At 40.8% G+C, this 24,558-nt stretch overlaps 1 protein-coding gene and 1 pseudogene across 1 annotated transcript in view; both read right to left on the bottom strand.

Annotated features, from left to right (window-relative positions):
• Window positions 1–887: 887 nt before the first annotated feature.
• LOC143591776 (putative ubiquitin conjugation factor E4) lies at window positions 888–9,320 on the bottom strand (annotated as a pseudogene).
• LOC143591775 (uncharacterized) overlaps window positions 8,289–24,558 on the bottom strand; it is an 85,631-nt gene continuing 69,361 nt past the window's right edge. Inside the window, exon 7 of the mRNA XM_077071877.1 lies at window positions 8,289–8,300. Within this exon, the coding sequence (XP_076927992.1) occupies window positions 8,289–8,300 (12 nt within the window). The remainder of the gene's footprint in view (window positions 8,301–24,558) is intronic.

Genomic DNA, 24,558 nt, shown 5'->3' with positions numbered 1-24,558 from the left:
TTATGTTCATGTTACGTCCTTTGGTACTAACCCAGTTAATTTTTTTTGTTAAATTTGGTCATGTGCCTTGCACATGAGGGTAATATTTTAACTTTACTACACATTTAATAATTTAAAATTAAAAATTAAAATGTATATAACTCTCCCTCTCCCTCTCCCTCTCCCTCCCTCCCCACACACACACTCCCAACCATGATTTTCCAGTTCAAGGCCACCATCACTGCCATCTTTCAGATCCTACACCACAGCCCCTGTCGCCGGAATCACCTGATTATCCTCTCTCTCTCTCTCTCTCTCTCTCTCTCTCCACCACTAGCATAACCAGACCCCTACCACCGCATCCGACCAACTAACCCCCCCCCCCAACCCCACCGTATGCGACTGCTATTACCACCCCCACCGTTTTAACTTGGAATTTACACTTTCTTTAACTAATCTACCTTTCACTCCTCAATTCTTGATTTATGGTTCTGCTCAAAAGCCGTCACAAGTCAAAATCGGTCTTGCGAAAACAGAGAGTGGCTCAAGCAATGCACACTGGCTGCATTTTTTGTTACAAACCTCAGAATCTCAGATATGATTTACCCTTCTCTTTCGGAACAGAGGAAAAAACTTTTGATACGAAGATGTTGCGGTGTCCAGGTGGCCATCTATGTTGTCGGAACTCTTCTACATCAGTACTCCTCGCCGTTTTATATGCGGTGGTGCTTCGCCGGAGAAGAAGAAAGAGAGCAATGGAGTTTTATTGGATTTAGAGAGAGAGAGAGATACCTGATTTTTTACACGACGGTGATGGCCGGCTTTGGTACGTGAATAAGGGTTGCAGGTATTTTTTTAATCGGAAGGGTTGGGGAGCTTGAATATTACAATTGTGGCATCATAAGTTATCACTGGATCCTATACGGGCTTCGTTTCATCTTTTCCGGTGAAGTTGGGACCTCTAGCTGAAAACCCCCAATTTAAGATTAGGGTTTACAAATTAATTAGGTTGTAGTAATAGGGAGGACGATGGTGGATGTGTGTGTGAGAGAGAGAGAGAGATTTGGCTTATATATAACTAGCTTTTAGCCCGCGTATTACGCGGGTTTATTCAGGTACTTTGTTTTTAATCATTTTGCAATATTAGTTTAATGATTTGTTTTATTTTTAAATCAAGTTTGGTTTGATTATATATATGTATATATATTAAATCAAACCAAACTTGATTTAAAAATAAAACAAATCATTAAACTAATATTGCAAAATGATTAATATATATATTAATATATATATATATATATATAAAAGATCAGGATCATGAGAGAATCTTTTTGAAATTGAGAATTATGAGAATCATTTTGACCACAAAAAACCCAAAAATAAAATAAATCATAAAATGAAAATAAACACAAAAATCAAAAAAGTATAAAAACCAAAATTCTTATTTTATCATCCCGGTTTCATAAAAAAAAATAAAACTCGGTTTAGCTAAATTATATACACATATGTATAATATATACATACATATGTATATTTACATGTTTTTTTTGTACACATGTGTATAATTTAAGATAAATGATACTATACATATGTGTATATTACGTAACTAAAGATTATATAAAATTATACATATGTGTATAATACGACGTTTTTTTTTATTTTTTTGTATTTTTTTTATTGAAACCGGAATGAAATATAAGAATTTTGTTTTTTTTTTACTTTTTTAAAATTTTTATTATTTTTTGTTTTATGATTTTTTTTAAATATTTTTTTTAAATGTGTTTTTAGTTGTCCAAAATGGTTCTCAAAGTTCTTAATTTGCAAAGGGTTCTCTTAGGATCCTTACCATATATATATATATATATATATATATATATATATATATATATTAGTTGTTTACGCTAATAATTATATTTTGAACAATAATAGAAACAACAGACATCTAATAAAAACTCGTACATGTGCTCAGAAATGTTATGCCATATTAGTTTTGTCATAGTCAAAGAACTGCACAACAGTCAAAACGTGTGAATTATTTGCTCGGTAATAATGCCCACCAAAATAAAATTATTATTGTAGAAAGATCACCCGAGTGTGGGAGCCCGTGAACTCGATATCGGCATAAAGTTTCAAAAAGATTTCTCATGAGATGCTGGACGAATAGTTGGTGCCCCTCAAAAAGTGTACTTATGACCAACAATGTGCCACTGCAAATACAAAAATGTAAAAATCATAAATAAAAAATAAAAGTATCAAAGATAATAGAATATAAAGTACCTCCTACATGGCATCCGACTGTTAAGTATTTCAACCATCTTTGCTCTTAAATACGGATTCTTAAATGTACTCTGGACTTGCTATGAACATACTAATGAAATTCATAAAATCACCCCACCAAATAAAGATAGATTAACTGCATAAAGCAACAGTTATACAATGCTAAAAAAAAAAGCAAACATATATTAATATTTTTTTACCAATGTGACACCATCCAACGCTTGTGAAATCAGCAATTCCATGACATCTTCCACAAAATGTTTAGGTATACATGCAAATTCCATAGGACAAGATTAAGGTAAAGGCATTTTAAAACCGCATATACGATGTACCAACAAAACCACTTTAACTGATCAAAAGATAACGCTCCATCCTATAATATGTAAACACATGTATAAATACATTAAGCTAGGTTGAACAATGAAAAGAATGTTTTACCCTCAACATATGAGCTTCATAACATAGTTTCTCTAGGGTAAATGTTTCAATTTCCTTCTCTAGTCGAGCAATGTCATGTTCTAGTCGAGGTAAAAGTGTTTGTTCTTGCATGGTTTTTAAGGTTGCAAGATTATCCTCAAATCTTATAATGCCCTGCATATATACTAATATTATTTGATTTATTTCAATAATCAATAACTAATGTACTAATGAATATTATTTGAGTATGTGCTACCTTCACAAGATGCTTGAATTATGACAAAGCTTTTAGCAACCTCAAATTAAGAACCCATGCAGTCATAAAGAATCATTCACAAATAAAAGATTAGTTTGTAGATTCACGTTGATTTGGGTTATTTTTGTTCAGCCACTCAGTAACTTTCTCAGAAGATGCATGAAGGGCTGTTAATTCTGTGCAAAGTTGAAACCGACAGTCAATATAATACTAATGATAAAAATATACTCACATGTAATTTACAGTCGTTAAAGAATCTTACATGAAATCCAAATGAGAACCATAAAACACATACTTATGATAAATTTTGTCTTCTTGGTTATATTTGTATCCAAAAACGGCTCACAGAGTCGACGCATAACATCACTAAGGTTCAAAAATGTATCCGAACTTGCAGAAGATAACGGGTCAACCTATATCCAAATTACAAATTATTCAACAATAATAAAATGAAGAAGAAATAAGAAACCACACAAGAAAATATTTCTCACATAAATATGTGCGCGTGATACATTTCTATTAATCGCTTCTTCAATATACCAAACATTTAAGCGCAATCCCTCTCAAACCTCATACAACTGCTTCAATATCGGTTCGTTAGGATCATAATCCGAATCCCTAAATAACTCATCTAAAAAACCAGCACAATATGAAATTAAACGGGCCATAAAAAATAGCAGTTTACGAAAGGGCAGTTTTGAACGTTTGAAATTTGTTATCTGCATGTTTAAAACAAACATGCCAAGGTCAATCAGTCAAGCCCATTAAAAAATCTCATTTGTTAAAGTTCAAGTTCAGCTCGGTTTAGTTTTGGTTAAGGCTGAAAACCCAACAGTGTAACGAACTAACCGAATCAAACAAATAACCGATCGGTTTTTAAAACTCTTAACCAAAAAATGTGGGGCTTCATGTTTAAAACCATATTTGTTTTTAGAAATCTTTACTAAAAATTGTGGGTATGAAGGTTTCTACGTTTAAAAAAACAAATGGTCTGGGGTAACCTGTTCAAGCCCATTAAAAAACAAAGAACAGCTCATGAAAGGGCAAATTTGTACATTTAAAAATTGTTATCTACATGCTTAGAAATAAATGGGTCGGGGGCAATCTGCTCAGGTCAATTAAAGGAAAAGAACAACTTGTTTTGTAAAGTTTAAGTTCAGCTCTAATTTGGTTAAGACTGCAAAACGAATGATGCGCACCTATAATCCATAACATACATATCAAATCTGAGTTCGGACGGACCTTTTTCGTGAAGATTGAGGTGCGTTAACGTTTGTAAATGGCGACAACATTATGTACTACACGGTTATATAACTATATAACAAACAAATATCAACCTCCTACTCAATACTACTCAAAGACTTCAAATTAAAAAGGAGGGCGTCTTGGGTTCAAGTCCTACCCGTGACAAAAAAAAATAGGGGTTTTAGGTTGGGTCACGGGGTTTTCTCACCTATGGTGGGTTTCCTCTTGAGGGTAGTATCCGGTATTCGAGGAATGGAGATGAGCTTGTGGGCCAGCGAGCCGCCAATGATCCAAGTTAGCTGTTAAAAAAATTGCAATCGTTAGTCATATTTTAAGTTCCCAAGTATTATTCAATAATGATTACTATCATATTTTCAGAAAAATAGCAACTAATATGCAAGACAAAACCAATGGTTGGGTTATGCACGGTCAAGACGGTGCTGAAAATGAGGCCATTTTACAAAGATGGTGATTATGGTTCGATTCAGAAAATACCATTTAAAAAACTCATTAAGCTATAGTATGAGACATGGTTGTTCAAAATAAGACAACACATATGATACAAATAATACTCTGTAAAATGATGTTAGAAGTTGTACTTTGAAAAGTAAACTAATAAACTTTAATTGTGTATAGCATATCAAAGCTTAAAAGAACCTTACATCATATATGCAAGAAAATTTCAAATTAACAAAGATTCGATATGCAAAACAAATGAAAAATATTGAATGAAAATTAAAGCATTCATCATCTTCAGATCAATTATTATTCAAAGCAGATGGAACATAAACAAACAACCGACCTGCTATAGCTGAGGATGATAACCTTGAGTAGGGTTCGTCTTCAAAATTGGATTGAAGCGTAAACTAATTGAAACTATGGTAATGATCCCATGTTCATGTTGTTGTTGGTATCCAGGTTTGATATTCATTGAGCAGTTGGTATGCCTACATTATTCAATACCCTTATTTTACTTGATTTCAATCGCAAATAGAAAAAACTCACTCGAATGGAAATTATTAACCTTCAGGGTTTCGTTTAAAAACTAAATTCATGAAGACAACAAATCAAAGATGAGTGAATGATTAGGGTTAAATGTTCTTTGCAATCGATCGATGTGAACTGTACAAATCAATAGGGTAATTGATGATGAGAATCGAATAGACCCGCAAGTGAATTTGACCGGAGAAGTGATTGCGGTGAAAAGATTGTTCGATGCTTTAGGATGTGAGAATAGGGGAAAGGAGTTTTTATGACCCATTTAAGGTATCCGTAGTTTAAACCAATAAAAATTATCTGGTAGCGGGGGTGGGGAGCGACGTGAGAGCGACACATATGACTACAATAAAAGGGGGAAATGAGTTGGACCATGAAATTACGGATTTACCCTCACGTGCAGGTCATGTGATTAGAGTTAACGAAAAAATCTAACCGAGTTAGTGGAAAAGGACGTAACGTGAAACATTTTGGAAACACAGAATATGATTTCAGTCATTAAATTTTCCAAATGACGACTATTGAAAAACCATGAAAACATAAATGACCTGTTTTGCCATTTTGTCCAATAATTTTAAAGTTCTAACTTTAAAATTTTATTTATGGATATTGGTTTTTAATACTCTTAACTTTGACCAATTGGTAAATAACACTTCCAACTTTCGATTTGTTGTCCACCACTCCCAACTTTCACTATATTTTCCTGCACCACTCCCCGTCTAAAGAAACACTAATCTAGTTAGTGTTTTGGACAAAAAATGTTATTCAAATTAGTTGAATGAGTGAAAAAGAAAATTAATTTGTTTAAACTTAAATCAGATAACCAAATAGCATACCAGAGAGAGAGATACTTCAATCATAGAGAGAGAAAGAGGCAGTCTGCCATATTTTCCGGCGACGGTCTGCAATATTTCCGGCGACAATCTGCAATATTTCTGGCGACGATCTTATCAATCCTTGTTCCTCGACGAAATCCTGTAACATCGCAAGGTTGGGACGATGGTGATTTGTACAAGTACAACAACATGGGTGGATGTAGGCAAAGAGGAGGGTGGCGGCGACTAGGGTTCCGCCACCTCGCCGTCGTCATACCCAGCAATTCATTAGACGGCAATGAAGGTCACAGGTTCAGTTCAAACACCAAGGGAGGACCTTGAAAGAGATTAAAAATATATAAACCACCTCCGGCGACCGTGGAAGCAACGACCGACAACAGTCTATTACCCAACCCCGTCTGAAACTCTAACCTCCGTGATTTGTAATTGGCCGGCCGATCTGAAATTTTTAATCCTCTTTTATGATTTGAGTTACAGTGTTTCGTAAATTGATATCGTTTATTTGTTAATCTGAGATGGGGTGCAGGTGGTTTTTAAGGAAAAAAAGGAGGAAAAATGTTGTAGGTGGGTTGATGTTGATGAACCGGAAAGATCGGTGGGGTGGGATCGATTCGGGGTGTTTCCTGTATGTTTTTTTAATGACTCGATTGCAAACACTAAAGAAGAGGGGTGATTAATGAATGTAAGTAGCAGTGGTGGTTGTCAGTGGCGGTGGTGGTTGGTGGTTGTCGGCAGGGAAGTGGGTGGTGGTTAGGTGATGGTGGAACAAATAATAAACAAAAATTTAATTTTATTCCTTGAACTTTGAAAAATGACATTTTTTACCCAAAATACTAACGTAGTTAGTGCCTCGTTACTCCGGGAGTGGCAGAAGAAAATACGTTAAAAGTTGGGAGTGTTGGAAGGCATTTCGTAAGTGGAAGTGATATCTACCGATGTGTCAAAGTTTAGAGTATTTAAAACCAATATCCCTTTTATTTATTATAACTTTGAATGTTGTACGATGTATTAACATATTCAACATGCATTACATTATGTCAGTTTTGGATAACTGACGGGTATTTTAGTTTCTAAACCCGTAAATAAGTTCAAATTTTACTTGTTAGTTGCAAGCTTTAGTTAAAAGATTAAATTTCACCTTACTTTGGATACAAATGAACATTGTATTTGTAATTATCAATTAGCGTGTTTATGTTCTTATGAATAAATTGAAATGATTTTTAAGCTGAAGCATGTCATTATATTTTCTACTTTTAGTTCACTTAAATTTTCTATTTTCAACCAACACACAACACATTTTACTTAAAGCTTCCAAAACCAATTTTCCAACAGTAACACCATTACATCCACCTTTAAACCTGATGATCATTGTTCAATGACACATCAACGACAGTATCACCATTACATCCACCTTTAAACTTTGATGAAATCACTTGCTCGCTTTGAGGCCGGTTTGCATATACAACCCACAATGCAAGACTCAGCATGACACCCACAGATACAAGACCTAAACCTGCATTCACCTTTCTAAGATGATCTTTTAACGGCGGACAATGGTCCGAGGTTATTATTCTAAACGTTTGCCGTACAAAATTGCAGTTTTGGAGGCTGAGTAATGGTGGCGCATAGTGTTGAAGACCATAACTTATATTAGCTGCACTGACCAGTTGCTGATACATGTCCGGTGTCAGTCTTCCGGTGCTTGTGCCGAATCCTAATTCTGATATGCTGCAAGTGTAGTCCTGCCAGACCTGGAGATTGAGTCAATGTTAAAAACAGAATTTTGACAACTTTTGATGTGCGTCGTACAAGTTACTACTATAGGATCAAGATTTTGAAAAAAGATTTGTCCTTATGGTAAAACTTTCAAATGCAGACATGGGTGTTTCTCCCATGGCACAAAAACAGTCCAAAATCATATAAATTGTTAATCAGTCAAATCGACATTAAAAGACTTCAAGTTACATACCGAAGCAGCATTTGCCATTGAAACCAAGTGGTCAGGACATTCCAGCTCTTGCAACTGAGAGTTGTACGGATAACAAACGTAAGGCACCAGCGGGCCCGACTGGTTATAGTAATTAGAGTTCCAACCAGGAGGTGCATTTGAATTTGCAAAGGAACCTATGAAACCGTTTATGATATTGGCGATATCATTAACCACTAATTTGCTCTTGTACAAAGTGGCATTAGTGGTTTGTTGGTCAACACATGGAAGAATGTTGCTAAGTGCGGTTTCGGCTTGTTGATTATCTACCCATTGTCCCATGGCCATACAAGTATCAGCTATTGCACTAATAAAAAAAAAAAGAAAAAAACACATTAGTTCATGAGTTTCTTGTTTCAAGATTCATGAATCAAAGTTTTTTTAGACCATTGGGGTATGGTTGACTTTTGCTATACAAACTTTGGGTAGTTTTTAGATGTAAATGACTAATTACCATTTGTATTTTGTTTCAAATATCAAAAAAGGAGTTTATTGCTGATTAGATATAATTTGTAACTTTTTTTCAAGATTTTCTTGAAAAAGAAAGGTTTTGTTACATATTTTAAAGTTAAATTAGTCGGCTTGAACTCAAAAGTCAAACTAGTTACTTTTCTGCTCAAGGGAAGCTAGCAACTTCTTCTATTTTTGGTGATAACGAGAACCCATTAGTGAAAGACACGGGCCCCACCAATACCCTGCTGAACCAACCAGTGGGACCAGGTAAAGCACAACTTAATCAATGAGTTTGACAAAACAGCCTTGACTTTAAAAAATTTCCAATTCAACCAGTGCTCGGCAAGTGTTCCTTCGCGCAGCAGATCCATTCACCCGCGCCAAATGAAAACCTGTTGCGCCAGGTCAAATCTGCTGCGCTGGCGCAACATGGTGTACCATGTGGAAATTCCTAGTTGGCTAAAACAATTTCTTAACTAAAAACAAGAAAATTCAACTGATACTTTTGTAAAAGAAAAAAGTCATAGCTATTTTGTCGAACTTATTGGTCAAAATGGGTTATTTTGGGAATTTTCCATTTCATAATCTACACTCGACTACTCCCTCCATGCCATGGAATCTTAAAGTTTATAAAACTTATTTAAAATCTTCGTAACATATCTAACATGCATTATGCACCCAAGTCAATAATACTACTTTAGCCATAGTGGTCAAAACTTTATTTGACAAATAAGAAATACTAAATCAATAATTAACTTACTTATTGATGATAACAAAAACACCACATAGAATAAATGTAACCACCACAAGTAACCATCCACTGGTAATGAATCTGCATAAAGAGAAGCAATAACTAAGATACAATCAAAAGTTCAAAACCACCAAAAACTGGTCAAAGAAAATGAAAAAAGCAAGAAACTTTACATGTAAATTGTAACACCCCGACCAAAGGCGGATTATACATCGGGGCGCCACATATTGTTTCATTACTCGTGACACTATTGGGTGTCAATATTTATTTATACACATTTTATCGCGCACGCGCAGCGGGGAAAATAAAGAACATAAATCAAACATAAATCAATATATTATAAATTATAACATTCGAACAACATTAACTTGTCTTGATACATTTTAATTCTAAGTCCAAAAGTAAAAACGTCCTACGTGTCCACAAGCTCCAAAGCAGCTACTGCAAACCTGAACATGTGTTAAAATAAACGTCAAACACTTGCGTGTTGGTGAGAAATCAAGTTTAATACAATACATAGATAATCATAAATCTGCGCGCAACACGTGTATGTCTAGAGTTTAACAAGGGTGTAATCAGATTGTGATCAAGCCTAAGATAGTTCATAGATCATAGTTCAATCCATGCTCCCAATTGAGCATAAAAACGAGAAAACATCTGTGCAAGTGTAAACAAAGAAAACCGTAAACGATAGGTCTCCCGTGTTCATCTAATGGTACCAACGGAACTGCGGAATAGGCCGAACAAGCGGTTAATGATACACACATACAAATAAACAGCCAAGTAAACGTCCTCAACACATGGGATACTGCGCGACTAAAGCTCATAAACAAGTTTAAGACTCTAAGTTTGTATGAACACATGAACATCCCAAAACATTAAAAGCAAAAAGGGATTAGGTACGAGATTACTCACTTGATAAATGATGCGGTGTAAGATAAAGCAAGAACCAACTTTAAACAAGTACAAGTTAACCTATAAACAAGATTATTGTTTTAATGATTTGTATTAAGTCTTGATTATAAGTTAGCATAATTAATAAGTAAATTATTATATATATATATATACATTACCGGAAAAGCAGGGCAGAACGGAGGAAGACGGAGGCAGAGAGGGAGGCGGCAGAGAGCAAGAGTAAGTGTAGTGTGTGAAGTGTTAAGAAAATAATACTATATATAGGCAAACCCTAGGGGACACAAACCCTAGAAAAGATTTCCAAAAGTAAAAGAAAAGATATCAACAGTAAAAAGTTCTGAAAAGTAAAGATATCAAAAGATATGGTAGCAGGGAAAAAGAGAAAAAGGCTGACAGGATTCAGAAAAAGGCATGGGCGGTTCAGATAAAGGTACAGGTCAAGCATGGAAAAAGCAGATCTCAAAAGATAATGTCAGTCACTTTTTCTGCCAACCAATGGGGTTGGCGCGCATGCTGCGCCGAAAGTAACTTTTCAGACATAAAGCAGATTAGGTCAACAGCTCAAAAGATAAGACAACACAAAAGCAAACGGCTAGATTCCACAGAAGAAAACTCAAAAGGGTTTAGCGCGAGAAGGCTAAGGCGCGAAGGCAGACACAGAAGGTCAAGAGAGCGCGAGCGCGAAGGCAGACGGAACCAACCTTAACGCGTCGCGGAAAGAACTACATTTCTAAGCGCGCCGCGGGAAGAATCACATTTCTTAGCGCGCCGCGGGAGGAACTAAAATTCCTAACGCGCCGCGGGAAGAACTATAATTCTTCGCGCGTCGAGGGATGAACTACAATTCTTAGCGCGCTGCGAGAAGAACTACAAATTCTTAGCGCGTCGCGGGAAGAACTACCGTTCTTAGCGCGCTGCGAGAAGAATTACAATTCTTAGCGCGCTGCGAGAAGAGTTCGTCTCGCGTATCGCTGAAACAGGTGGTCTTCACGCAGGATTCCTTGTAAGGGAGTCTGGCGCGTGGAGCTGCGCAGACAACCTTAGGCGGGAAGGAACAAGGGACAAGCAAAGAGTTAGAAGAAAAAGAGGGAATCAAGGCGTAAGGGCGGGACGGCGACAAGAGGGAAAAGAAGGCGGAAAGAGAGAAGGAAGAGGCGGGAAGGAAAATATATATTATTATTAAAAGTAAAATATAAGTATAAATAAATATTAAATCATAAAAGAAAGAGATCGGGTCAGAGAAACGGGTACCTGGGTCGGGTCGGATCGGGCAGATGTCACAGTCTCCCCTACTTTAAGAAATTTCGTCCCGAAATTTATCTCGAAGTAGGTTGCGCAGAGAACAGGTGCGGGTACTTGATCTTCATTTGATCTTCCCTTTCCCATGTAAACTCGGCTCCGCGCTTGGACTCCCAGCGAACTTTCACGATAGGGATACGACTGCGCTTGGTTTGCTTTACCTCGCGATCCATAATCTCAACAGGCTTCTCAACGAAATGCATAGTTTCATCAACTTGAACTTCATCAAGTGGAATGTGAAGGTTCTCGTCGGCTAAACACTTCTTGAGATTGGATACATGGAACGTTGGATGCACATTACTGAGCGCGGGCGGCAGGTCAAGTCTGTAGGCAACTTTTCCCACACGCGCGAGAATCTTGAATGGACCAACATAACGAGGAGCAAGCTTACCTTTCTTCCCAAAGCGGACAACACCTTTCCAAGGCGACACTTTGAGGAGAACAAGATCACCAACTTGAAATTCGAGAGGCTTTCGCCTACGATCTGCGTAACTCTTCTGTCGGCTTCTGGCAGTCAGCAGATGATCACGGATCTTGGCGATTTTATCGGTTGTCTCTTGAACAAGTTCGGGTCCTGTGATTTGAGCTTCTCCCACCTCGCTCCAACAAATCGGGGAGCGGCACTTACGACCGTAAAGTGCTTCAAATGGGGCCATACCAATACTGGAATGATAGCTGTTATTATAAGAGAACTCGATCAAAGGCAGGTGCGAATCCCAATTACCTCCAAAATCAAGAACACAAGATCGGAGCATATCCTCAAGAGTTTGAATAGTTCGCTCAGACTGACCGTCAGTCTGAGGATGATATGCCGTACTCATGTCCAAGCGAGTTCCTAGCGCAGATTGGAGAGATTTCCAAAAGCGAGATATAAAACGGCCATCGCGATCGGATATGATGCTCAAAGGAGTACCATGGCGGCAGACAATTTCCTTGACATAAAGCTGCGCGAGTTGCTCAACACGGTAGTTTTCACGAATGGGCAGGAAGTGAGCAGACTTAGTCAATCGATCCACTATTACCCAAATGCTATCATGTTTGCTTGCTGTCAAAGGTAACTTGGTAATAAAGTCCATCGCTACACATTCCCATTTCCAGGTAGGAATTTCTGGTTGTTCGAGCAAACCAGATGGGCGTTGGTGTTCAGCTTTTACTTTAGAACAAGTCAGGCATCTAGCTACGAACACAGCAATATCCTTCTTCATACCGGGCCACCAATAAGTAATGCGCAAATCCTTGTACATCTTATCAACGCCGGGATGAACAGAATACCGAGATATATGCGCTTCACTCAGGATATCAGCGCGAAGATTCTCATCAAAGGGAATCCAGATGCGATTGAGATAGCAGAGAATTCCACTCAGATTAGGGACAAAGAGTGCTTCCGCGCCACACGCTAACTCGGCGCGAAGGTTACCATTACTGATGGATGCGCGCTGCGCGTCGCGAATGCGTGATTCAAGATTGCTCTGAATCGGCGCAAAGTGAAGATGCGTGCGCGGCAAAATACAGTTAAGCTGGCAGGGTCTTCGGCTGAGCGCATCGGCTACCACATTAGCCTTACCAGGATGATACCGGATCTCACAATCGTAATCGCTGATGAGTTCGTTCCATCGGCGTTGCCTCATGTTAAGTTCCTTTTGATCAAAGATATGCTGAAGGCTTTTATGGTCAGTGTAGAGGATACACTTAGTACCATAAAGGTAGTGTCTCCAGATCTTCAAGGCAAAAACAACTGCACCAAGCTCGAGATCGTGAGTTGTATAGTTCTTTTCATGAACCTTGAGTTGCCTTGATGCGTAAGCGATAACCTTGCCTCGTTGCATAAGAACACAACCGAGACCTTGGTTAGAGGCATCGCAGTATACGACAAAATCATCATTACCCTCAGGTAGCGCAAGAACAGGAGCTTCACACAACAAACGCTTGAGCGTTAGAAAGGCTTCTTCTTGCTTCGAGCCCCAAATATACGGTTTACCTTTGTGCGTCAGAGCTGTTAAAGGCAAAGCGATCTTCGAGAAGTTCGAAATGAAGCGCCGGTAATAACCAGCTAAGCCCAGAAAGGAACGGATCTCGGAAGGAGAGGATGGCGTAATCCAGTTCTTGATTGCTTCAATCTTGGATGGGTCGACATGAATACCCATCTTGTTTACAACATGACCAAGAAACTGTACTTCATCAGACCAGAATTCACACTTGGAAAGCTTAGCATAGAGTTGCTCAGCTCTAAGCTTTTGCAATACCAATCGGAGATGTTGCTCATGCTCGGCCTTGGTCTTAGAATACACCAGAACATCATCGATAAACACGATCACGAATTTATCCAAGAAAGGCCTACACACCCGATTCATTAGATCCATGAAAACGGCGGGTGCGTTGGTTAGACCGAAGGACATGACCAAGAATTCAAAATGGCCATAACGAGTTCGAAAAGCAGTCTTCGGAACATCTTCATCGCGGATGCGCAACTGGTGATAACCAGAGCGGAGATCAATCTTCGAGAAACAAGAGGCACCTTGGAGTTGATCAAAGAGGTCGTCAATACGCGGTAAGGGATACCGGTTTTTAATGGTGAGTTTGTTCAACTCGCGGTAATCAATACACATGCGAAACGATCCATCTTTCTTTTTAACGAACAACACCGGAGCACCCCAGGGCGAAGAGCTAGGGCGAATGAATCCTTTAGCAGTCAACTCTTGAAGTTGGCTGGCCAATTCTTGCATCTCAGCGGGCGCAAGACGATAAGGAGATTTAGCTACAGGGGAAGCACCAGGGACAAGATCAATACGAAACTCGACTTCACGAGCGGGAGGGATACCAGGAAGATCATCAGGAAAAACTTCAGGGAAATCACGCACAACAGGGATATCGCGAAGCTTCTTTTCTTCAGCAGGTTTAACCACATGAGCTAGGAATGCAATACACCTCTTCCGCATGAGTCTTCGGGCTTCGGCGCAAGACATAAGTTTAAGACCGCGGGAGGGTTTTTCGCCGTAGATATGAAGATCACCATTTTCTCGAGGTATGCGAATCAATTTCTTGGCGCAAATAACTTCGGCGCGATTCTTCGAGAGCCAGTCCATACCAATGATAACATCAAAGCTTCCAAGAGGCATGGGGATGAGGTCGATCAGAAAATCGTTTTCGTTAAGGTTAAGCGTGCAATCTTTAATCACAGAGTTAATTAAAACAGTTTCACCGTTAGCCAATTCAACTGAAAAATTTTCTTTTAAATCGTTGCGCGGTCGCGCAAGCTTCTGCTCGAAGGCGCGAGAGATAAAACTTCGATCGGCGCCAGTATCAAAAAGTATAGAAGCATAAAATCCGTTAAGCAAAAATGTACCATTAACTACGTCATTATTCGCTTGCGCTTGGTGCGCGGTTATGTTAAAAGCTCGTCCACGCGTCACTTGGTTCGAAATCTGGTTCACCGGATTCGCTTGTGTGATTTGCACTTGTAGTCTCGGGCACGCGTTCCGGAAATGACTGGGATCACCGCAGTTATAGCACGACCTGGGTCGTGGGTTTTGGTAGATTGATTGTGGGTTCTGCGGGTAAACTGGTGGTATTGGCGCAATTGGGTTGGCGGAAGGGACTCTACAGTATTCGGCAGAGTGACCAACGCGGCCACATCGGTTACATTGTCGACACGGGGTTTGGGTTGGGTGGTGAAGTCTACAGGTTGGGCAAAAGGGTTGATTTCCTGTGTAAGATTTCTTAGGTGGCGGGGCAGGGAGTGCTGGATTGGTTAGGGCATAGTTGTGAACTACAGGAGGTGTTGGGTAGGCTGACAGAGGGTTAGGCGTGTAAACTGGAGGTTGGTAAATGGGTTGCTGGGCAATGGGCGGGTTGGTAAGCGCATAGGCCTTGCGCCTGCGCTTGAGGTTGTTACGGTTTGAGGGTTCAGGTTTGGTTTCTGTTGGTTCAGGGACAGTCTTGGTGAGTTTGGTCTTCTCAGTTCCCCGCAGGAACAGGGTTCCTGCTCTGACATGGTTGTCGCTGAGCACAGCGGCCAACTCAATGGCGTCAGAGAGGGTAACTGGGTTTCTGGCCCATACAGAATCTTGAATTTCCATGGGGAGTCCCCCAAGGAATTTCTCGATTGCTCGGCGTGAAGGGGTAACAAGGTGAGGGACAAGCAAACTTAGTTCATGGAAGCGCGTCGCGTACTCGCGCGCTTCACCGCTGTACTGCTTAAGATTCCAAAATTCTTCCTCCAGGCGCTTAACTTCGTTGGGAGGGCAGAATTCTCGCGTAAGAATTTCCTTAAATTCCTCCCAGAGCATGCTGGAAGCAGCTTCTGCGCCACGCGCATGAGCTACTCCATTCCACCACGTAAGCGCTCTGGATTCCAGGACACTGGAAGCATACAGGGTTCGTCTGTCTGAGGGGCATTGGGTGTGAAGGAAAGTGTTTTCTATTTTCTCAAGCCACTGGAGCATCACGGTGGCTCCTTCAAGACCTGTGAACTTTGGAGGGTTACCCGCGTTAAAGGACTTAATGTTATAACTCGAGGTATTGTTTTGGCTCAAGGCTTGGGCTATCGCGGCGGCCATTTCCTGGGAACGTTGCTGTCTACGCATGCGCGAGGCTTCTCTTCTCTGAAATCGGCGAGATAGCGGAGGCATTCTATAAAAATTTTAATTTTAGTTAATATCTTGGTTTTAGCACAAGGTATAACCTCGAAAAGCTTGGTTTCACGGAGTTAGATACTATCAAAAGTTAAAGTAAAATAAATGACCCTAAATGCAGACTTAATAAGGGTAACAAATTCGAATCAAGAATCGACAATTCATGTATCACCATGACTTTCCGAATTCCCAATTTAAAATATACGAGCAAACGAGTATTGGAGATTGACGATTCATGTATCACCATGACTTTTCAATCTTCAATATAAAACGTACAAGAAAATGAGTATTGGAGGTTGACAATTCATGTATCACCATGACTTTTCAAGTCTCCAACCTCAGAACATAATCGCAAATGGAAATTGAAAATCAACTATTCATGTATCACCATGACTTTTCGGATTTTCAAGTCCAACAAACGAATATGTAAGTAAAATCAATAAAAATCGAAATTCAACAAAAATCGAAATATCGCGAAATAAAACATAAAATCATATACTGCGCAAGCGCGAGCATATTCACAAATAACGAGTAATTAACAATAAGCGCGCAAACATGAGATTTCTCTCATGCGCGAGAAGGGACTCTTAGGTATTCTAGGCCGTTACGTCTAACCACCTATCCTAAAGTCAACGAGCTCTGATACCAATCTGTAACACCCCGACCAAAGGCGGATTATACATCGGGGCGCCACATATTGTTTCATTACTCGTGACACTATTGGGTGTCAATATTTATTTATACACATTTTATCGCGCACGCGCAGCGGGGAAAATAAAGAACATAAATCAAACATAAATCAATATATTATAAATTATAACATTCGAACAACATTAACTTGTCTTGATACATTTTAATTCTAAGTCCAAAAGTAAAAACGTCCTACGTGTCCACAAGCTCCAAAGCAGCTACTGCAAACCTGAACATGTGTTAAAATAAACGTCAAACACTTGCGTGTTGGTGAGAAATCAAGTTTAATACAATACATAGATAATCATAAATCTGCGCGCAACACGTGTATGTCTAGAGTTTAACAAGGGTGTAATCAGATTGTGATCAAGCCTAAGATAGTTCATAGATCATAGTTCAATCCATGCTCCCAATTGAGCATAAAAACGAGAAAACATCTGTGCAAGTGTAAACAAAGAAAACCGTAAACGATAGGTCTCCCGTGTTCATCTAATGGTACCAACGGAACTGCGGAATAGGCCGAACAAGCGGTTAATGATACACACATACAAATAAACAGCCAAGTAAACGTCCTCAACACATGGGATACTGCGCGACTAAAGCTCATAAACAAGTTTAAGACTCTAAGTTTGTATGAACACATGAACATCCCAAAACATTAAAAGCAAAAAGGGATTAGGTACGAGATTACTCACTTGATAAATGATGCGGTGTAAGATAAAGCAAGAACCAACTTTAAACAAGTACAAGTTAACCTATAAACAAGATTATTGTTTTAATGATTTGTATTAAGTCTTGATTATAAGTTAGCATAATTAATAAGTAAATTATTATATATATATATATACATTACCGGAAAAGCAGGGCAGAACGGAGGAAGACGGAGGCAGAGAGGGAGGCGGCAGAGAGCAAGAGTAAGTGTAGTGTGTGAAGTGTTAAGAAAATAATACTATATATAGGCAAACCCTAGGGGACACAAACCCTAGAAAAGATTTCCAAAAGTAAAAGAAAAGATATCAACAGTAAAAAGTTCTGAAAAGTAAAGATATCAAAAGATATGGTAGCAGGGAAAAAGAGAAAAAGGCTGACAGGATTCAGAAAAAGGCATGGGCGGTTCAGATAAAGGTACAGGTCAAGCATGGAAAAAGCAGATCTCAAAAGATAATGTCAGTCACTTTTTCTGCCAACCAATGGGGTTGGCGCGCATGCTGCGCCGAAAGTAACTTTTCAGACATAAAGCAGATTAGGTCAACAGCTCAAAAGATAAGATAACACAAAAGCAAACGGCTAGATTCCACAGAAGAAAACTCAAAAGGGTTTAGCGCGAGAAGGCTAAGGCGCGAAGGCAGACACAGAAGGTCAAGAGAGCGCGAGCGCGAAGGCAGACGGAACCAACCTTAACGCGTCGCGGAAAGAACTACATTTCTAAGCGCGCCGCGGGAAGAATCACATTTCTTAGCGCGCCGCGGGAGGAACTAAAATTCCTAACGCGCCGCGGGAAGAACTATAATTCTTCGCGCGTCGAGGGATGAACTACAATTCTTAGCGCGCTGCGAGAAGAACTACAAATTCTTAGCGCGTCGCGGGAAGAACTACCGTTCTTAGCGCGCTGCGAGAAGAATTACAATTCTTAGCGCGCTGCGAGAAGAGTTCGTCTCGCGTATCGCTGAAACAGGTGGTCTTCACGCAGGATTCCTTGTAAGGGAGTCTGGCGCGTGGAGCTGCGCAGACAACCTTAGGCGGGAAGGAACAAGGGACAAGCAAAGAGTTAGAAGAAAAAGAGGGAATCAAGGCGTAAGGGCGGGACGGCGACAAGAGGGAAAAGAAGGCGGAAAGAGAGAAGGAAGAGGCGGGAAGGAAAATATATATTATTATTAAAAGTAAAATATAAGTATAAATAAATATTAAATCATAAAAGAAAGAGATCGGGTCAGAGAAACGGGTACCTGGGTCGGGTCGGATCGGGCAGATGTCACAGTCTCCCCTACTTTAAGAAATTTCGTCCCGAAATTTATCTCGAAGTAGGTTGCGCAGAGAACAGGTGCGGGGTACTTGATCTTCATTTGATCTTCCCTTTCCCATGTAAACTCGGCTCCGCGCTTGGACTCCCAGCGAACTTTCACGATAGGGATACGACTGCGCTTGGTTTTGCTTTACCTCGCGATCCATAATCTCAACAGGCTTCTCAACGAAATGCATAGTTTCATCAACTTGAACTTCATCAAGTGGAATGTGAAGGTTCTCGTCGGCTAAACACTTCTTGAGATTGGATACATGGAACGTTGGATGCACATTACTGAGCGCGGGCGGCAGGTCAAGTCTGTAGGCAACTTTTCCCACACGGCGAGAATCTTGAATGGACCAACATAACGAGGAGCAAGCTTACCTTTCTTCCCAAAGCGGACAACACCTTTCCAAGGCGACACTTTGAGGAGAACAAGATCACCAACTTGAATTCGAGAGGCTTTCGCCTACGATCTGCGTAACTCTTCTGTCGGCTTCTGGCAGTCAGCAGATGATCACGGATCTGGCGATTTTATCGGTTGTCTCTTGAACAAGTTCGGGTCCTGTGATTTGACGTTCTCCCACCTCGCTCCAACAAATCGGGGAGCGGCACTTACGACCGTAAAGTGCTTCAAATGGGGGCCATACCAATACTGGAATGATAGCTGTTATTATAAGAGAACTCGATCAAAGGCAGGTGCGAATCCCAATTACCTCCAAAATCAAGAACACAAGATCGGAGCATATCCTCAAGAGTTTGAATAGTTCGCTCAGACTGACCGTCAGTCTGAGGATGATATGCCGTACTCATGTCCAAGCGAGTTCCTAGCGCAGATTGGAGAGATTTCCAAAAGCGAGATATAAAACGGCCATCGCGATCGGATATGATGCTCAAAGGAGTACCATGGCGGCAGACAATTTCCTTGACATAAAGCTGCGCGAGTTGCCTCAACACGGTAGTTTTCACGAATGGGCAGGAAGTGAGCAGACTTAGTCAATCGATCCACTATTACCCAAATGCTATCATGTTTGCTTGCTGTCAAAGGTAACTTGGTAATAAAGTCCATCGCTACACATTCCCATTTCCAGGTAGGAATTTCTGGTTGTTCGAGCAAACCAGATGGGCGTTGGTGTTCAGCTTTTACTTTAGAAACAAGTCAGGCATCTAGCTACGAACACAGCAATATCCTTCTTCATACCGGGCCACCAATAAGTAATGCGCAAATCCTTGTACATCTTATCAACGCCGGGATGAACAGAATACCGAGATATATGCGCTTCACTCAGGATATCAGCGCGAAGATTCTCATCAAAGGGAATCCAGATGCGATTGAGATAGCAGAGAATTCCACTCAGATTAGGGGACAAAGAGTGCTTCCGCGCCACACGCTAACTCGGCGCGAAGGTTACCATTACTGATGGATGCGCGCTGCGCGTCGCGAATGCGTGATTCAAGATTGCTCTGAATCGGCGCAAAGTGAAGATGCTGTGCGCGGCAAAATACAGTTAAGCTGGCAGGGTCTTCGGCTGAGCGCATCGGCTACCACATTAGCCTTACCAGGATGATACCGGATCTCACAATCGTAATCGCTGATGAGTTCGTTCCATCGGCGTTGCCTCATGTTAAGTTCCTTTTGATCAAAGATATGCTGAAGGCTTTTATGGTCAGTGTAGAGGATACACTTAGTACCATAAAGGTAGTGTCTCCAGATCTTCAAGGCAAAAACAACTGCACCAAGCTCGAGATCGTGAGTTGTATAGTTCTTTTCATGAACCTTGAGTTGCCTTGATGCGTAAGCGATAACCTTGCCTCGTTGCATAAGAACACAACCGAGACCTTGGTTAGAGGCATCGCAGTATACGACAAAATCATCATTACCCTCAGGGTAGCGCAAGAACAGGAGCTTCACACAACAAACGCTTGAGCGTTAGAAAGGCTTCTTCTTGCTTCGAGCCCCAAATATACGGTTTACCTTTGTGCGTCAGAGCTGTTAAAGGCAAGCGATCTTCGAGAAGTTCGAAATGAAGCGCCGGTAATAACCAGCTAAGCCCAGAAAGGAACGGATCTCGGAAGGAGAGGATGGCGTAATCCAGTTCTTGATTGCTTCAATCTTGGATGGGTCGACATGAATACCCATCTTGTTTACAACATGACCAAGAAACTGTACTTCATCAGACCAGAATTCACACTTGGAAAGCTTAGCATAGAGTTGCTCAGCTCTAAGCTTTTGCAATACCATCGGAGATGTTGCTCATGCTCGGCCTTGGTCTTAGAATACACCAGAACATCATCGATAAACACGATCACGAATTTATCCAAGAAAGGCCTACACACCCGATTCATTAGATCCATGAAAACGGCGGGTGCGTTGGTTAGACCGAAGGACATGACCAAGAATTCAAAATGGCCATAACGAGTTCGAAAAGCAGTCTTCGGAACATCTTCATCGCGGGATGCGCAACTGGGTGATAACCAGAGCGGAGATCAATCTTCCGAGAAACAAGAGGCACCTTGGAGTTGATCAAAGAGGTCGTCAATACGCGGTAAGGGATACCGGTTTTTAATGGTGAGTTTGTTCAACTCGCGGTAATCAATACACATGCGAAACGATCCATCTTTCTTTTAACGAACAACACCGGAGCACCCCAGGGCGAAGAGCTAGGGCGAATGAATCCTTTAGCAGTCAACTCTTGAAGTTGGCTGGCCAATTCTTGCATCTCAGCGGGCGCAAGACGATAAGGAGATTTAGCTACAGGGGAAGCACCAGGGACAAGATCAATACGAAACTCGACTTCACGAGCGGGAGGGATACCAGGAAGATCATCAGGAAAAACTTCAGGGAAATCACGCACAACAGGGATATCGCGAAGCTTCTTTTCTTCAGCAGGTTTAAACCACATGAGCTAGGAATGCAATACACCTCTTCCGCATGAGTCTTCGGGCTTCGGCGCAAGACATAAGTTTAAGACCGCGGGAGGGTTTTTCGCCGTAGATATGAAGATCACCATTTTCTCGAGGTATGCGAATCAATTTCTTGGCGCAAATAACTTCGGCGCGATTCTTCGAGAGCCAGTCCATACCAATGATAACATCAAAGCTTCCAAGAGGCATGGGGATGAGGTCGATCAGAAAATCGTTTTCGTTAAGGTTAAGCGTGCAATCTTTAATCACAGAGTTAATTAAAACAGTTTCACCGTTAGCCAATTCAACTGAAAAATTTTCTTTTAAATCGTTGCGCGGTCGCGCAAGCTTCTGCTCGAAGGCGCGAGAGATAAAACTTCGATCGGCGCCAGTATCAAAAAAGTATAGAAGCATAAAATCCGTTAAGCAAAAATGTACCATTAACTACGTCATTATTCGCTTGCGCTTGGTGCGCGGTTATGTTAAAAGCTCGTCCACGCGTCACTTGGTTCGAAATCTGGTTCACCGGATTCGCTTGTGTGATTTGCACTTGTAGTCTCGGGCACGCGTTCCGGAAATGACTGGGGATCACCGCAGTTATAGCACGACCTGGGTCGTGGGTTTTGGTAGATTGATTGTGGGTTCTGCGGGTAAACTGGTGGTATTGGCGCCATTGGGGTTGGCGGAAGGGACTCTACAGTATTCGGCAGAGTGACCAACGCGGCCACATCGGTTACATTGTCGACACGGGGTTTGGGTTGGGTGGTGAAGTCTACAGGTTGGGCAAAAGGGTTGATTTCCTGTGTAAGATTTCTTAGGTGGCGGGGCAGGGAGTGCTGGATTGGTTAGGGCATAGTTGTGAACTACAGGAGGTGTTGGGTAGGCTGACAGAGGGTTAGGCGTGTAAACTGGAGGTTGGTAAATGGGTTGCTGGGCAATGGGCGGGTTGGTAAGCGCATAGGCCTTGCGCCTGCGCTTGAGGTTGTTACGGTTTGAGGGTTCAGGTTTGGTTTCTGTTGGTTCAGGGACAGTCTTGGTGAGTTTGGTCTTCTCAGTTCCCCGCAGGAACAGGGTTCCTGCTCTGACATGGTTGTCGCTGAGCACAGCGGCCAACTCAATGGCGTCAGAGAGGGTAACTGGGTTTCTGGCCCATACAGAATCTTGAATTTCCATGGGGAGTCCCCCAAGGAATTTCTCGATTGCTCGGCGTGAAGGGGTAACAAGGTGAGGGACAAGCAAACTTAGTTCATGGAAGCGCGTCGCGTACTCGCGCGCTTCACCGCTGTACTGCTTAAGATTCCAAAATTCTTCCTCCAGGCGCTTAACTTCGTTGGGAGGGCAGAATTCTCGCGTAAGAATTTCCTTAAATTCCTCCCAGAGCATGCTGGAAGCAGCTTCTGCGCCACGCGCATGAGCTACTCCATTCCACCACGTAAGCGCTCTGGATTCCAGGACACTGGAAGCATACAGGGTTCGTCTGTCTGAGGGGCATTGGGTGTGAAGGAAAGTGTTTTCTATTTTCTCAAGCCACTGGAGCATCACGGTGGCTCCTTCAAGACCTGTGAACTTTGGAGGGTTACCCGCGTTAAAGGACTTAATGTTATAACTCGAGGTATTGTTTTGGCTCAAGGCTTGGGCTATCGCGGCGGCCATTTCCTGGGAACGTTGCTGTCTACGCATGCGCGAGGCTTCTCTTCTCTGAAATCGGCGAGATAGCGGAGGCATTCTATAAAAATTTTAATTTTAGTTAATATCTTGGTTTTAGCACAAGGTATAACCTCGAAAAGCTTGGTTTCACGGAGTTAGATACTATCAAAAGTTAAAGTAAAATAAATGACCCTAAATGCAGACTTAATAAGGGTAACAAATTCGAATCAAGAATCGACAATTCATGTATCACCATGACTTTCCGAATTCCCAATTTAAAATATACGAGCAAACGAGTATTGGAGATTGACGATTCATGTATCACCATGACTTTTCAATCTTCAATATAAAACGTACAAGAAAATGAGTATTGGAGGTTGACAATTCATGTATCACCATGACTTTTCAAGTCTCCAACCTCAGAACATAATCGCAAATGGAAATTGAAAATCAACTATTCATGTATCACCATGACTTTTCGGATTTTCAAGTCCAACAAACGAATATGTAAGTAAAATCAATAAAAATCGAAATTCAACAAAAATCGAAATATCGCGAAATAAAACATAAAATCATATACTGCGCAAGCGCGAGCATATTCACAAATAACGAGTAATTAACAATAAGCGCGCAAACATGAGATTTCTCTCATGCGCGAGAAGGGACTCTTAGGTATTCTAGGCCGTTACGTCTAACCACCTATCCTAAAGTCAACGAGCTCTGATACCAATCTGTAACACCCCGACCAAAGGCGGATTATACATCGGGGCGCCACATATTGTTTCATTACTCGTGACACTATTGGGTGTCAATATTTATTTATACACATTTTATCGCGCACAGCGCAGCGGGGAAAATAAAGAACATAAATCAAACATAAATCAATATATTATAAATTATAACATTCGAACAACATTAACTTGTCTTGATACATTTTAATTCTAAGTCCAAAAGTAAAAACGTCCTACGTGTCCACAAGCTCCAAAGCAGCTACTGCAAACCTGAACATGTGTTAAAATAAACGTCAAACACTTGCGTGTTGGTGAGAAATCAAGTTTAATACAATACATAGATAATCATAAATCTGCGCGCAACACGTGTATGTCTAGAGTTTAACAAGGGTGTAATCAGATTGTGATCAAGCCTAAGATAGTTCATAGATCATAGTTCAATCCATGCTCCCAATTGAGCATAAAAACGAGAAAACATCTGTGCAAGTGTAAACAAAGAAAACCGTAAACGATAGGTCTCCCGTGTTCATCTAATGGTACCA

The sequence above is a fragment of the Bidens hawaiensis genome, unplaced genomic scaffold, assembly GCF_021521415.1.
Source record: "Bidens hawaiensis isolate Kalapana, Puna unplaced genomic scaffold, B.hawaiensis_p1.1 tig00040053_1, whole genome shotgun sequence".
In the NCBI taxonomy this organism is placed as follows: Eukaryota; Viridiplantae; Streptophyta; class Magnoliopsida; order Asterales; family Asteraceae; genus Bidens; species Bidens hawaiensis.
Note: the sequence above shows the minus strand (reverse complement) of the source record. Positions and strands in the feature narration are given on the sequence as shown.